Source organism: Entelurus aequoreus, linkage group LG14 (assembly GCF_033978785.1).
Source record: "Entelurus aequoreus isolate RoL-2023_Sb linkage group LG14, RoL_Eaeq_v1.1, whole genome shotgun sequence".
In the NCBI taxonomy this organism is placed as follows: Eukaryota; Metazoa; Chordata; class Actinopteri; order Syngnathiformes; family Syngnathidae; genus Entelurus; species Entelurus aequoreus.
The window spans coordinates 12,950,783-12,965,603 of NC_084744.1; the positions used below are offsets into that span (position 1 = coordinate 12,950,783).

The 14,821-nt window shown below is 41.1% G+C and overlaps 1 protein-coding gene across 2 annotated transcripts in view; it reads left to right on the forward strand.

Moving 5' to 3' along the window:
• The window catches only part of LOC133664395 (collagen alpha-1(IV) chain-like), a 154,084-nt gene extending 141,675 nt beyond the window's left edge, over positions 1-12,409 (forward strand). For both annotated transcript variants that reach the window (XM_062068974.1, XM_062068975.1), the window contains 30 exons: positions 1-81; positions 233-303; positions 388-579; positions 654-822; positions 906-998; positions 1,142-1,246; positions 1,359-1,456; positions 1,555-1,705; positions 1,792-1,905; positions 2,014-2,181; positions 2,258-2,347; positions 2,692-2,844; positions 2,924-3,022; positions 3,140-3,229; positions 3,352-3,491; positions 3,664-3,790; positions 3,889-3,969; positions 4,054-4,152; positions 4,314-4,364; positions 4,451-4,636; positions 4,723-4,856; positions 4,967-5,039; positions 5,131-5,202; positions 5,323-5,451; positions 5,524-5,622; positions 5,688-5,900; positions 5,991-6,168; positions 6,231-6,345; positions 6,562-6,734; positions 9,814-12,409. The exon at positions 1-81 is cut by the window's left edge and continues 3 nt beyond it. In XM_062068974.1, the coding sequence (XP_061924958.1) occupies positions 1-81; positions 233-303; positions 388-579; positions 654-822; positions 906-998; positions 1,142-1,246; positions 1,359-1,456; positions 1,555-1,705; positions 1,792-1,905; positions 2,014-2,181; positions 2,258-2,347; positions 2,692-2,844; positions 2,924-3,022; positions 3,140-3,229; positions 3,352-3,491; positions 3,664-3,790; positions 3,889-3,969; positions 4,054-4,152; positions 4,314-4,364; positions 4,451-4,636; positions 4,723-4,856; positions 4,967-5,039; positions 5,131-5,202; positions 5,323-5,451; positions 5,524-5,622; positions 5,688-5,900; positions 5,991-6,168; positions 6,231-6,345; positions 6,562-6,734; positions 9,814-9,895 (3,626 nt within the window). In that variant the 3' untranslated portion in view covers positions 9,896-12,409. The remainder of the gene's footprint in view (positions 82-232; positions 304-387; positions 580-653; positions 823-905; positions 999-1,141; positions 1,247-1,358; positions 1,457-1,554; positions 1,706-1,791; positions 1,906-2,013; positions 2,182-2,257; positions 2,348-2,691; positions 2,845-2,923; positions 3,023-3,139; positions 3,230-3,351; positions 3,492-3,663; positions 3,791-3,888; positions 3,970-4,053; positions 4,153-4,313; positions 4,365-4,450; positions 4,637-4,722; positions 4,857-4,966; positions 5,040-5,130; positions 5,203-5,322; positions 5,452-5,523; positions 5,623-5,687; positions 5,901-5,990; positions 6,169-6,230; positions 6,346-6,561; positions 6,735-9,813) is intronic.
• The last annotated feature ends 2,412 nt before the right edge of the window (positions 12,410-14,821 follow it).

Genomic DNA, 14,821 nt, shown 5'->3' on the forward strand with positions numbered 1-14,821 from the left:
ACCAAGGAGACACTTGTGTTCAGTGCGAAGGGTTTGGCCCCGCTGGATTACCTGGACCCCAGGGCCTTAAAGGAGAGCGAGGTGTGTCAATTTGGTTTATGTTGTATAAGACCAATTACAAGACAAGTTATCATGACATGGCATAAACGTGGACAAACAGTACAGAGAAGGAATGTACAGATGGACATTTTGTTCAATCACCTCAGCTGAAGTAGTCTCTGTCTGTCAAAAGGTCCTCCTGGTCTAGTGGGAAGCAAAGGAGGCAAGGGTCAGTCAGGATTCCCTGGAACACCTGGAAGAACTGTAAGTAGCATCAATACAAATGTATAGGAGAAAGAGGGGTGTATATAAAAGGCTTTAGTTCATATATGTTTTACCTGTATTTAGGGCCTCAATGGCAGTCCCGGTTTGATTGGGGAACCAGGTGCAGTTGGAGCGCCCGGAGACATTTTCATTGCTTCAGGTCTGAAAGGAGACAAAGGTTTGCCCGGTTTCGCCGGTTCACCAGGACAACCAGGCCTGGATGGGAAACCTGGGAGGGATGGCCTACCGGGTGTGCCAGGCCACAAAGGAGAACCTGTAAGAAAAGCGTTCTTTGAACAGTTTTAGTGTTTTGTTTGAGTGTTCTTTCTACTTGATGACTTTGCTTTTAGGGCAGAGGCGGCATCAAGGGTGATCATGGACCAATCGGAGACCCTGGTCGTGTAGGCCCTCCAGGGGAGAGGGGTCCTTCAGGTGTGCCAGGCTATGGCCGACCAGGGGTGCCTGGGGACAAGGGAAGTCACGGGACTCCAGGTATCCCCGGATCCCCTGGAGTACCTGGTGAGCGATTAGTCTCATGAATATTTATACTCATTTGTACAAGGTTCGTAAACACACATGCAAAATGTATTATTTGTGTCTAGGTGCCAAAGGTGAGCCAGGTACAGGCGTGAGCACCCCTGGAGCGCAAGGTATACCTGGACCACGTGGGGAGCCTGGCAGAGATGGACTGCTAGGTAAGCTCAAACCTTCTTTCCTTGGGATGTTTTCTTTTTGATTGGCGTTTGACCAAGTATTAGGGGGACTATGTCATATTTGTCATTTGTCAAGAATTTGCAGAAATAAAATCTATTTGATCAGAGCTTGTTGTTGGCTGCAGGGGACAGAGGTCTCCAAGGAGACGCTGGAGTACCAGGTTTTCCTGGTCAGAAAGGTGATCAAGGTTTTCCTGGAATTGGATTTCCTGGCCCGACTGGTCCCAAAGGTATAGTATTCAACTATTTCAATTTTTCCGTAACTAGTCATACAGTACCAAAGACATGCACCGGATACCTTCAGACCCATGAAAATGTTCAAATGGAGCTCTATATTTCCAGGAATCAGTGGAATTCCAGGTGCTCCCGGATTGTCCGGAGAGCCAGGAAGACCTGGACAGGATGGTATTTTTGGACAGCCTGGTCCACATGGACAAAAAGTGCGTATTAATTCATGATCTTCGAACAAATTACTGATTAGGTCACATATGATATTCTGTACAGAAATTAGCCTAAATCCTGTACCATTACCTAACAGGGTGAACCAGGAATGGGGCTCCCAGGACCAAAAGGTTCAAAGGGTACCCCTGGTATTATTGGCTTCCCAGGAGAGAAAGGTGGCTTGGGACTGCCAGGTATTCCTGGGAGAGAAGGCCAGACAGGACCACCAGGACCTCAAGGAATCAAAGGTATCACTGGATGGTTCCAATGTTATGCATACTCTGGTCATGCTATCTAGTTGAACGACCCAGACATTGTTTTATTTGGGTTTTAGGTAGCATGGGCCGTGTTGGACCTGTTGGAGTGGTAGGGTTACCAGGAGCTCCAGGAAACGGCTTGCCAGGTGCCCCTGGACCACAAGGACTGCCTGGAGAGCCTGGTCCATTTGGTATGTAAAATATTTTGGGTATTTTATTTTACACATTTGGATGCAATAAGGTTTTTTATTTTGCCCTATGATAGAGTTCTGGTAAACTAAATACTGGATTTTTTGTAGGTAGGGAAGGTGAAAAAGGAGAGCAGGGCTATCCAGGTCCACCTGGCCTCGACATGCCAGGGCCTCAAGGAGAAAAAGGAGTCTCTGGGTTCCCGGGAGTCCCTGGTGTTAAAGGACTGCCAGGAACACCAGGCTTTCCAGGAAGGGATGGACAGATAGGACAGCAAGGTGAGAAACACGTTTTAACAAATAGATTGCTCTTTGTGAGTTACAGTAATTTCCCTTACCTGCATTTTTTGGCCAGGTTCCAAAGGTGAAATGGGAGTCATTGGGACCCCAGGATCGCCAGGATTTCAGGGATCACCAGGTTTACCTGGAGGTCAAGGCTTGACAGGTGACGAATCATTAAAAGTTTATTTGAATGTGTTTCAGTCTAAGTCAAAGGTTTTTTTGGGGCGGTGGTTTGAAAATGCTCTGAGAAGTGGGAAGAGTAGTAGTGAGGACATGCTGTGATCTGCTCGGTATGAAGAACGCCTTCGACAGGTCGTGTGTTCTGCTAGTGTTTGAAGCACTTGGATTCTGCCAATCTCTTTGGTTTAGGATGCTTCTGTGAAAAATGGTGTCAGAAGTGGGATGGGGAGCCTTCAGAAATCGGGTTTAGGGTGATACTCCTTGAAGTTCTGGTAAATAATATTTAACAACAAAACAGAATATTGTCTTTTTTAACATCTTTCTCAGGTGATCCCGGTGTTCCTGGTTTACGAGGACTAATTGGACAAATTGGAGCAAAAGGAGAGAGGGGAGAGCAAGGTCCTCAAGGACCTCCAGGGAACATGAGTAAAGTCGACATGGTGAAAATGAGGGGGGATAAGGGAGACATTGGCGACCCAGGTGGGAACGCCTTCGGAAAAACATGAAACATGGAAGTTCACTCAAGTCTCACACATAAGATTGTTGTCTCGCTTATTAGGAAACGCTGGAGTGACAGGACAGAAAGGTTATCGTGGACTACCTGGAGATCCTGGAATGCCAGGCAAAAATGGAGAACCTGGTTTACCGGGACAGCCAGGTGACTACTTAAATCCATACATGTTTGTTTTGGTGGTGGGATTACAATACATTAATAAACTAAATGTTTTACCGTGGAACCTCTGGTTAAAGGTTGTCTTTGGTCAATGTGTCTCAGGTGATAAAGGAGACAGTGGGATTCCTGGAGAACTAGGCAGTATGGGTCCACCAGGTCAGAAGGGTTCTGCGGGAGAAATGGGAATACCGGGTAAGCAAACTGCAAATCTGAGTAGACCTGTAACATATTTTATTGGAATGTGATTTCTGGAGAACTTAATTCGGACAAGAACTGTTGTTTTATATATGTTTTGTTGTTGTGTGTGAGCTCAGGTTCAACTGGTCTAAAAGGTGTTAAAGGAGATATAGGTACACCGGGACATCCTGGTTTCAGAGGCACGGATGGAGAGAAAGGAGAACTGGGATCACCTGGTGAGCCAGGTATTGGTCTCCCAGGATTTCCAGGAGAAAGGGTAATCTACTGTCTTCAATTATAGTTTTATTCATTGTATAATATCTGAAAGTTATGCAAATTATTTGGTCTTTATTTAACAATGTGGTCCCTGTCTGAGACCCAAACTACCTTGACATGTTGTTACTGTACTTATTAGCTCTTAATGTCACTGTATTGGCTTCCTCTCTTAGGGTACACCAGGCCAACCGGGATTCCCAGGACTACGAGGGGACAGGGGTCAGAAGGGTCAAATAGGAACACCTGGCATGCCAGGACCTGAAGGAACTAAAGGAGATAAAGGATTCCTTGGCACTCCAGGTCAGATTTCACTTTGTGTTGTCGCTCCAAAATCCAGGACTATTTCATCTGTGGTGATTCCTAATTTCATTGACAATCTGTGCATGTAATCTATGTAGGCCAGCCTGGCATACCTGGTGTGAAAGGTGTTCCAGGGCTACCAGGATCTCCGGGGGAGCCTGGTTTTGATGGTCGGCCCGGTAAGTAACGTGTTATTGTTGGAATGCCCTCACAAGCATATTTTGCTATCGTTTAACTGAAGTACTGAATGTCCCCCCTACCAGGTGAGGGTGGTTTGCAGGGGGCACCTGGTACTCCTGGAGAGAAAGGAGAAGCCGGTGTAGATGGCATACCTGGATCGTCTGGGGAGAGAGGAGATCCAGGTTTGTATGGCACAAGAATGATCAGTGTTTGCATTTTAGCGTCCTAAAGGAAATCACACAACCAGTCCGACTGAACAAATCCGACAACCAGAAATATCAATTGGAAGAATTCTCATTCAAAACCACTGAGAATATATATTGACTATAATTCTACACTGCAGGTTTACCTGGCCTAAGTATTCCGGGGGCCCCCGGAGAGATTGGTAGCAAAGGTACAATTCATCTTAATCATTTAGATATACCGGACAATAAAATAGGTTTGACTGTAAGGATATCTCTTGTGTGTCCTGATCTTCAGGTGACAGTGGTGATCCTGGCATTCCCGGCGCCCCAGGTTATCCTGGTGTCCCTGGTATCAAAGGTGACAAGGGACTTACAGGCCTACAAGGACGGCAGGGTGAGCCAGGTCAATCCGGATTCCCAGGAATCTCTCTTGAGGGTCCCAAAGGAGATCGGGGCAATGCAGGACAACCTGGAGAACCAGGTATTCATTCAATGTACACAATTTACGAGGAACATTTCTTGTCAACTAGAAGACAGCAGTCTGTATCTCTTCACTTTTTTAAAAAGGAAACATTGGAGCTCCAGGAGCTTCTGGTGTGCCGGGACGAGACGGGCAGGTGGGAGACAAAGGAGACCAGGGTCCGCCAGGTTTCCAGGGAGAGTCAGGACAAAAGGGTGACCTCGGAGGTCCAGGATTCAATGTATGTAACTAGACACAGTAGATGTGCAGTAAATGCTGGATTGAGGAACAATGTTGAGTTGTAGAAAAGCTACAGATTGACATATTCAGCTGTGTGTGCTTTGTGTGCAGGGACAACCTGGTCTTCCTGGGGTTCATGGTCCCAAAGGTGAGCGGGGATTTCCGGGTGTTCCCGGCTTCCCAGGTGAGTGAAACACTATCTTGGTCTTATCAATGAAAGAAACCATTGTCTAAAGAAAGTGTTCCGTTGGTGTTGTGTTATTGTGACTATCTAGGCCCAAAGGGTACTTTCGGGGACCTGGGATTTAAGGGAGAACTTGGAGACAGAGGATTTCCAGGGGAAAAGGGTACGAGAAACAAACATAAGATGAGGGACATCCACCATTAATTTCAGAGTCATGCCTACAGTATAGCTGTACAGTAGTATCAATTAAAGTAATTGCAAAATGTCCTCTACTGTATTTCAGGTAACCTCGGTGCTCCTGGTCCACCTGGCCCACATACCTTTATCAAAGGAGACATTGGTCAACAGGGTATTGCAGGCTTAACAGGACCACAGGGCCCATCTGGGTTCCCAGGACAGAAAGGACTACAGGGTGATGATCCAGAGTAATCCTTTTGAAGGTCTGCACCTACATTAATAACCTGTTTGTTGTTCATTTTCCCAGGTGTGACTGGCCAAAAGGGGCCAAAAGGAGAAGATGGCCTCCCTGGATATCATGGTCAACCAGGATCCAAAGGAGAACCTGGTCTCCAAGGGCCTGAAGGTTAGAAGACCATACAAGCAGTGTGTAATCATGTCCCCAAAATTATTAACAAATCCTTCCTTTAGGACCAAGAGGGTATCCTGGCCCTTCAGGACCTGATGGCGTTCCCGGACAACTGGGACCACCTGGCCCCTCCTCAATGGATCACGGGTTCTTAGTGACTCGTCACAGCCAAAATGTGGACATTCCAGTTTGTCCCGAAGGCACCTCGCCCATTTATGACGGCTACTCTCTGCTGTACGTGCAAGGCAACGAACGCTCCCATGGGCAGGATCTTGGTGAGAACCGTAGATAGGTCAAGAAAATGTAAAGAAAGTGCTTTTCTGAGGAGGATTTTTTTTTTTAATATCCCTTGTTTTTTTTTTTAGGTACGGCAGGTAGCTGTCTAAGGAAGTTCAGTCCGATGCCCTTCTTGTTCTGTAACATCAACAACGTGTGCAACTTCGCCTCCCGTAACGACTACTCGTACTGGCTCACCTCGCCCGAGCCCATGCCCATGAGCATGGCGCCCATCACCGGGGAAAGCATCAAACCCTTCATCAGCAGGTGGGCCACGCCTCTCTGCCCTCTTGTTCTTCAGTGCTGGCATCACATTTATTTGTTTACAGGTGCGCGGTGTGCGAAGCCCCGGCCATGGTGATAGCGGTCCACAGTCAGACCATTATGATCCCACCGTGTCCTTACGGCTGGGACTCCCTGTGGATCGGATACTCCTTCGTCATGGTAAGACGAACAAGTTCAGGTGGTTATTTTCAGTATGTTATTGTCACGACTTTGGATAGTAGATGGCAATCAGGCAAAGTTATTTGGGTATTTCCCCAATGATGGACACAACCCCAGAAATATGGTGGCCTTAAAGGTTCAAAAAGCTCAAAACATGACTGCTGCTTCCAGAATGCTAACACTCGGTGCTAACAATCTTCTGTTGTGCTTGTGCAGCACACCAGTGCTGGTGCTGAGGGGTCGGGCCAGGCTCTGGCCTCTCCCGGTTCCTGCTTGGAGGAGTTTCGAAGTGCGCCGTTCATCGAGTGTCACGGCCGCGGGACTTGCAACTACTACGCTAACTCCTATAGCTTCTGGCTCGCGACCATTGAAGACAGCGAGATGTTTAGGTAAGCGGGGGGCGATATTGTTACGATATTTGGTCAGCTTTAATGATAGTATGACCAAATTTTAGCAACGACAACAACATCATATTTTGGGAATTATACAACAGTATCATAATATATTTTATTATATATTTTACCAAGCAGAGGGGTTAGTGCGTCTGCCTGACAATACGAAGGTCCTGAGTAGTCGTGAGTTCAATCCCGGCCTCGGGATCTTTCTGTGTGGAGTTTGCATGTTCTTCCCCGTGACTGCGTGGGTTCCCTCCGGGTACTCCGGCTTCCTCCCACCTCCTAAGACATGCACCTGGGGATAGGTTGATTGGCAACATTAAATTGGCCCTAGTGTGTGAATGTGAGTGTGAATGTTGTCTGTCTATCTGTGTTGGCCCTGCGATGAGGTGGCGACTTGTCCAGGGTGTACCCCGCCTTCCGCCCGATTGTAGCTGAGATAGGCTCTAGCAACCCCCGCGACCTTGAAGGGAATAAGCGGTAGGAAATGGATGGATGGATTTTATCAAGCATTACAGCAGCATCATAACATTTTGGCAACACCATTATCACAATATTTTGTCGATGGTAACAACAGTATCATTATATTTTAACAAGTATAACCACAGATATATAATATATATCATATTTTAATATCTAATATAATAATATTTTCTCAATGATAGTATAACGGCTCTGTGCTAGTGTTGTCCCGATACCAAAATTATTTCGATACTTTTCGGTACTTTTATAAATAATGGGGACCACAAAAAAATTGCATTATTGGCTGTATTTTAACAAAAAATCTTAGGGTACATTAAACATATGTTTCTGTTTAATGTATAAACAGAAACATATGTTTAATGTACCCTAAGACTTTTTGCTAAAATATAGCCAATAATGCGATTTTCTATACTTTTCGGTACTTTTATAAATAATGGGGACCACAAAAAAATTGCATTATTGGCTGTATATTAACAACAAATCTTAGGGTACATTAAACTTATGTTTCTGTTTAATGTATAAACAGAAACATATGTTTAATGTACCCTAAGATTTTTTGCTAAAATATAGCCAATAATGCGATTTTCTATACTTTTCGGTACTTTTATAAATAATGGGGACCACAAAAAAATTGCATTATTGGCTGTATTTTAACAAAAAATCTTAGGGTACATTAAACAGAAACATATGTTTAATGTACCCTAAGATTTTTTGTTAAAATACAGCCAATCTTAGGGTACATTAAACAGAAACATATGTTTAATGTACCTTAAGATTTTTTGTTAAAATACAGCCAATAATACAATTTTTTTGTGGTCCCCATTACTTATAAAAGTACATATGTTTCTGTTTAATGTACCCTAAGATTTTTTGTTAAAATACAGCCAATAATGCAATTTTTTGTGGTCCCCATTATTTATAAAAGTACCGAAAAGCATCGAAAATTGCATTATTGGCTGTATTTTAGCAAAAAGTCTTAGGGTACATTAAACATATGTTTCTGTTTAATGTACCCTAAGATTTTTTGTTAAAATACAGCCAATAATTTGTGGTCCCCATTATTTATAAAAGTACCAAAAAGTATCGAAATTATTTTGGTACCGGTACCAAAATATTGGTATCGGGACAACACTAGTACAGAGCCGTTATACTATCATTGAGAAAATATTATTGTATTAGATATTAAAATATTATATATATTATATACCTGTGGTTATACTTGTTAAAATATAATGATACTATTGTTACCATCGCCAAAATATTGGGATATTAATGGTGTTGCCAAAATGTTATGATGCTGCTGTAATGCTTGATAAAATATATAATAAAATATATTATAATACTTATTGCAATTTAGTCCTTAAATAAAATAGTGAACACACAAGATAACTTGTCTTTTAGTAGTAAGTAAACACTCCTAATTAGTCTGCTGACTTATGCAGTAACATATTGTGTCATTTATCATTCTATTATTTTGTCAACATAATTAAGGACAAGTGGTAAAAAATTAATTATTCATCTACATGTTCATTTACTGTTAATATCTGCTTACTTTCTCTTTTAACATGTTCTGTCTACACTTTTGTTAAAATGTAATAATCATTTATTCTTCTGTTGTTTGATACTTTACATTAGTTTTGGATGATATCACAAATTTGGGTATCAATCCGATACCAAGTAGTTACAGGATCATACATTGGTCATATTCAAAGTCCTCATGTGTCCAGGGACATATTTCCTGAGTTTATAAACATAATATGATTTTTTTCTCAAAGAAAGATGTTGTGATGCCAAAAAATATCGACGTAATCATAGTAGTATCGACTAGATACGTGCCTGTACTTGGTATCATTACAGTGGATGTTAGGTGTAGATCCACCAATGGCGTTTGTTTACATTTTGACGCCGGTGAGCTACGGTGTGTAGTGAAGCATGTTTAGCTATTCCTCGTCCTGCAGGGATGATACTTGTAAGAAACGTACTTTATTTGTTGCCATGGAGACCAGGATTAGTGATTTAGAAGTAGCTAAAACACTGCAGACTGGGGCTGGACTTTAGCCGCTAGCTAGCTAGCCATGTCTTAAAGCACCTCTTCCTGAGGGCGTTTCATTGTTATGACTTCATCTTTATTGTTAGTTTTTAAGCCAAAATGCGTCCGTTCTCCCTTTTCTGTCTACACACTGTGTCTGCTTGTAAGTACTCCGTGATTGTGCGCTGCCGAACATGCTCGTCTGCTCGTAAACCAGCAATGGACCGGTACTTTTCAGAGGCGGTATAGTACCGAAAATGATTCATTAGTATCGCGGTACTAAACTAATACCGGTATACCGTACAACCCTACTCTGTACGTCACGGCTGCACAGATGAAAAAAAAGTATATTATTGTTTTGAACTCATTAGTACCGCGCTACTTTATTAGTAACCGGTACACCGTCCAACCCTACACTGCACTAGACGTAGTCAGCGTACCACGTACTGCAGTTTTACAATCACTGCTCTCAGCGATTGACCAACAATACGTTTCCATAGCAACATTGATATTTTTTCCTATATATGAAAATAACTCGACACCTCTCCTTCTCCTCTCCAGGAAACCCGTGCCGACGACGCTAAAAGCGGGAAACCTGCGGACGCACATAAGCCGCTGCCAGGTGTGCATGAAGAGGACATAATCCAAACACCTGCGCCCGTCCCCCACCTCTAAGCAATCGCCGTTGCCATACCTACTTCCTCTTGTCGGAGGACGGTGCTATTTCCCCGCATGTGTGAGAGCGGTGACGGACTTTGAACTTTAAAAAAAAACGAGAAACGTCGGAAAAAAAAAAAAATCCCCCGCTCCACCTGGAACACTTCTACTAACAAAGATGGCGCCGCATGGTTTACCGCTGCACTGAGTACATGCCCCGCCCCCACCCCATGAACTGGTAAACTAGGTGCTATTGGATCTTATAATCTGCTTTATTCCATTGAAAGCTACGTGTTTGTGGCATAAATCACTCTTTTGTTGACGCACACTGATATTAAGGATGGGACTGACCACTGACTTCATCACTTCTAACAAGCTTCCTCTTGTAAATATACTGCATTCCTTGTTCTACATACTCTCCTCAGGTTGTTATTGAGCGTGTGTGTGTGTGTGTGCGTTATTAAATACGTTTTATTTATAAGACACTATGTTGCACTCAATGCATCCATTAGGCGCCTCATTAGTATGCAAAATAGCACCGTGGGAGTAAAAAATGGCCGCTGTGAGTGAACGTGTGTTTACCTTTAACCAAAAGTTTGGAAATTTGTGTTAGACTATAAAGTTTAACAGTCATATTTCACACGAGAAAAATGTATTATGTATATTTCAGACATGCAGTATGTCGTGTGCAACCCCCTGAGGACCAGCGTCCTCTGCAGTGGAACAAAATCTTGCAATAGGCACCTCACTTTTTGTGAGTAATCCGTTCAAAAAGGTCAGAGGGGAACCGAATACTTTTTGTAACTCAACTGACGCCCTAAAAATAATTCAGAGAAGACAGTTATAATATTACATGCAGAAAACAATGTGAAATTAATATAAATGTCGAATAAAATTGCCAAATAAACATTTAACGTCACTTAGCACTTTGCTACGAGCTCTTTCTTGAATTCAAGGGTGTTTGTCACCTTCTTAATCAAAGTGCTGACACTCGCAACTTTCTTTGGCCCCATGGTGGCTTATATTAAAGAGCAATGCATGCAATTCTTTATTGGGCAACATTTTGGCATGCATTTTATTTGACAACCTAGTCATACAAAACGTGAGGCGTATGAAAATAATAAACAATAAATAATTGTTTTATATTGAAAAAAACCTAAGTAGAGCCGACACCTGTACCCAAATTTGACATTCAGCGTCTTGGAATGAATACTTCTGTCGCAACAATGATTCTTGCCAGTACATTTAGCATTGAAAGCTTATTTGTTTGTATTTTAAATTATGTGCCAAGCAAACACGATATTTTGTCTTGTGTCTAAAATCATTACAGCCGATAAATGCCGTTTATAGTTTACTACTAAAACGTAAAAATTTAATATGACATTAACGTTTTTTTAACATTAAAAACAGCTACCATCTAAAAAAAAAAAAAGTCAACACCCTCCATAGGGTTGTTAAAAAATATTACTTCACATCCGAATCTCGATTTTAATTCATTCTGATTCTGAATAGATTCATTATTTTCAATATAAAAAAATATTAATAGTACTGTTTTTAAAGAAATTAAAAAATAAAATGTTTGAGCCATCTTTGCGCAAATGTATGTCATAAGTCAAGATGAGATTTTGTAACTTGTTATGAGTAAGCTTTATCATTATTTTTATACCACATATTTCATTTATACATACAGTATAGATCCAATATATTTGTATACAAAAAAATAACATTAAAAAAAACTACACACCACAAGATCAGGCCCGTGTACCCCCAGTGTTACTAATTTTACCGTCGTGATGATGCTTCTTTGGCTTGGCTTTCTATCTTAAACAATGTCAAATCTGCCAAGAGCCTCAGCAGCATGGTCACACACCGCTGTGGGACGTCACCGCACTCCTCAACCAGGAGTTGTCGAGAGTCAGCCGTCTACGTGTTGGTCACTCCAGTCCAAGCATGACCACAAAAGATGATCCCGCAGTTTGGGCGAACGGACTGACAAATTACGGAACTAATCTTGGATAAACAACACTGTGGGGTTGAGCGTTATCAACTCGGTGGATAGAGTTTGGTCCCAGACTGAGATGGTTGAAGAATCTCATCTGGGTATCTCTGCGTTGAGACTGCTCTCCGTAATAACAAGCCGCTCCACAGTCTGGTGGAAGAGCGACGGACAAGCCGTCCCACAGCTTAAGAGTATACAGCAGAACGAGATGTTTTTGGCTAGAAGCATTGAAAACACACATTTCCAAACTTGTAATCTGCTCAAATTTCATTCATTCCGACATTTTTAAACATTTTTCCAGATAAAGAGAAGACATGTTTTGAATAGTCTGAAATGGAAGTTAAAGCTTATTACACCTATCCCAGTGTATTTACAAAACAGAAACAGAAATGGAAAGAAAAACTACCACTGTCTTATGCATGTAGTTGTAATTTTTTTTTGTTTTCCATTAATCACAAAATAAATAAAAAATTATGAAAAAGTCCCAACGTGTTAATTTTACATTCTTTCCATCCATTCTCAACATGTTTTTTTAAATAATTGATTTCTTCAAAAGTTTTAGTCTTTTAACTCTTGGTCCATACATTAATCCCAACAAAAGGCACAAAATGCTGCTTTGCACTCGGTCTTAGACTTAGACTTAGACTTCTTATTGTCTCTCTCACGTATGTTTTTTTTTTAAACCGTTCTTTCTTTCGGAAATTATAAACAGTCTCGTTTTCGAAACGATCCCTGTATGTACACTGGCAACTTGTTATTGCTTATGTTCAACATAAATGGTGCTGTCTTGAAGTGGACCAAACCCTTCCATTTTAGTGCTTTTAATTGAATGAAAAGCTCATTTGTATATGCCCTGTAAACCACTTTATTCACAATGCGGATCACTCCTTTTTGAATGACACTAATTGGATGAAGATTGGTTTTATACGTGTTTCCCCACACTTCGGGCCGTAGGTCATGTAAGGCAGAACCAGGGAAAAGTATAATATATATTTATATAGTCGAGGTTTCTGTGGTTTATCTGTTATACAGTGCTCAATACCTGGGTAGAGCAGAATATAGGTTAGGTCAGGAAAAAACACAGAGGCTATTTCATCCCGACAAGCCTGTTACGTAGGTTTTCCTGCTCAAAAATCCCATGAAGAGCAGAGAAACCTGTGAAACAGGCTTGTAGGGATGAAATACCCTCAGTGTTTTTTCCTGACCTAACGTATAATATATATTTATATATAGCTATATATTTGTTCATTTAACAGATTTATTGACTTTAGATATTATTGCAAGATATTTGCATAGCTTTGCCTTGATGTAGTTTATGTAGGGCTTAAAAAACTGAGCTTATTTTGCAAAAGTACTCCAATAAATTTCATTTCATTCACTTTTTCTATCTCAGTATCATGTTTTTTTTAAATTTTCTACATACATCAATGGCACGATTTCCAAACACTATACATTTATTTGTGTTTATATTGAGAGTTAACTTATTTGTATTAAACCACTTCTATTATGTTTCTACTGTATCTATTAATGTTTCTAGGTTGTTACCACATCGAGGTATATTAGTGTCAACAGCGAATAAAATCAAATTGAATATTTTTGAAACTAAACAAAGATCGTTAATTTTACATAAGGAACAAAAAAGGACCCAGCACTGACCCCTGTGGAAGCCCACTGGTCACTGTCAGTAGCTGGGAATCTGTGCCATTGATGTGGACGTACTGGCATCTCTTCTTCAGATAAGTCTGGAGCCAAGAAAAGGCCACCCTCTAATCCCATATTTTAGTAGCAAATCATGATTTACTGTATTGAAAGCTTTGGTGAGATCCAGGAACACACCAACAGCATATTGTTTGTCTGTGACGGCATTTGATATGTTTTCTATACAAGGCCCACTAATGCGAAGGTAGTGGTCCTGTTGGGTCTAAAACCATACTGCTGTTCACAATGAATATTTTTATTTTCTAGATAATTGAGTAGTCTTTAATGGCCTATCTTCTCCAATATTTCGGAAAACTATGACATAATGAAAATGGGTCTATGAATTCCTGTTTATCACCAGCCTTTTGTAGTCTTCATTCCTTCTGGAAAAACCCTTGATTGTAAAGAAATATTAAAAATGTAAGTGATTGGTTTGACAACATATTGAATAATTTATTTGAATACTGACATGTCCAGTTCATTTCAATCAGCTGACAGTTTGATCAACAAAGCGTGCTGTATTAAATATGAATTATGCATATGGCTTACTCGTAATCCAAGCATATATGCGACCCGAGAGGGACAAGTGGCAGAAAATGATGGAATGACATACATACATACATACATACAAATAAAAAAATATATATATATATACAGTATATATATATACACTACCGTTCAAAAGTTTGGGGTCACATTGAAATGTCCTTATTTTTGAAGGAAAAGCACTGTACTTTTCAATGAAGATAACTTTAAACTAGTCTTAACTTGAAAGAAATACACTCTATACATTGCTAATGTGGTAAATGACTATTCTAGCTGCAAATGTCTGGTTTTTGGTGCAATATCTACATAGGTGTATAGAGGCCCATTTCCAGCAACTATCACTCCAGTGTTCTAATGGTACAATGTGTTTGCTCATTGGCTCAGAAGGCTAATTGATGATTAGAAAACCCTTGTGCAATCATGTCCACACATCTGAAAACAGTTTAGCTCGTTACAGAAGCTACAAAACTGACCTTCCTTTGAGCAGATTGAGTTTCTGGAGCATCACATTTGTGGGGTCAATTAAACGCTCAAAATGGCCAGAAAAAGAGAACTTTCATCTGAAACTCGACAGTCTATTCTTGTTCTTAGAAATGAAGGCTATTCCACAAAATTGTTTGAGTGACCCCAAACTTTTGAACGGTAGTGTATATATACGCGACCCGAGAG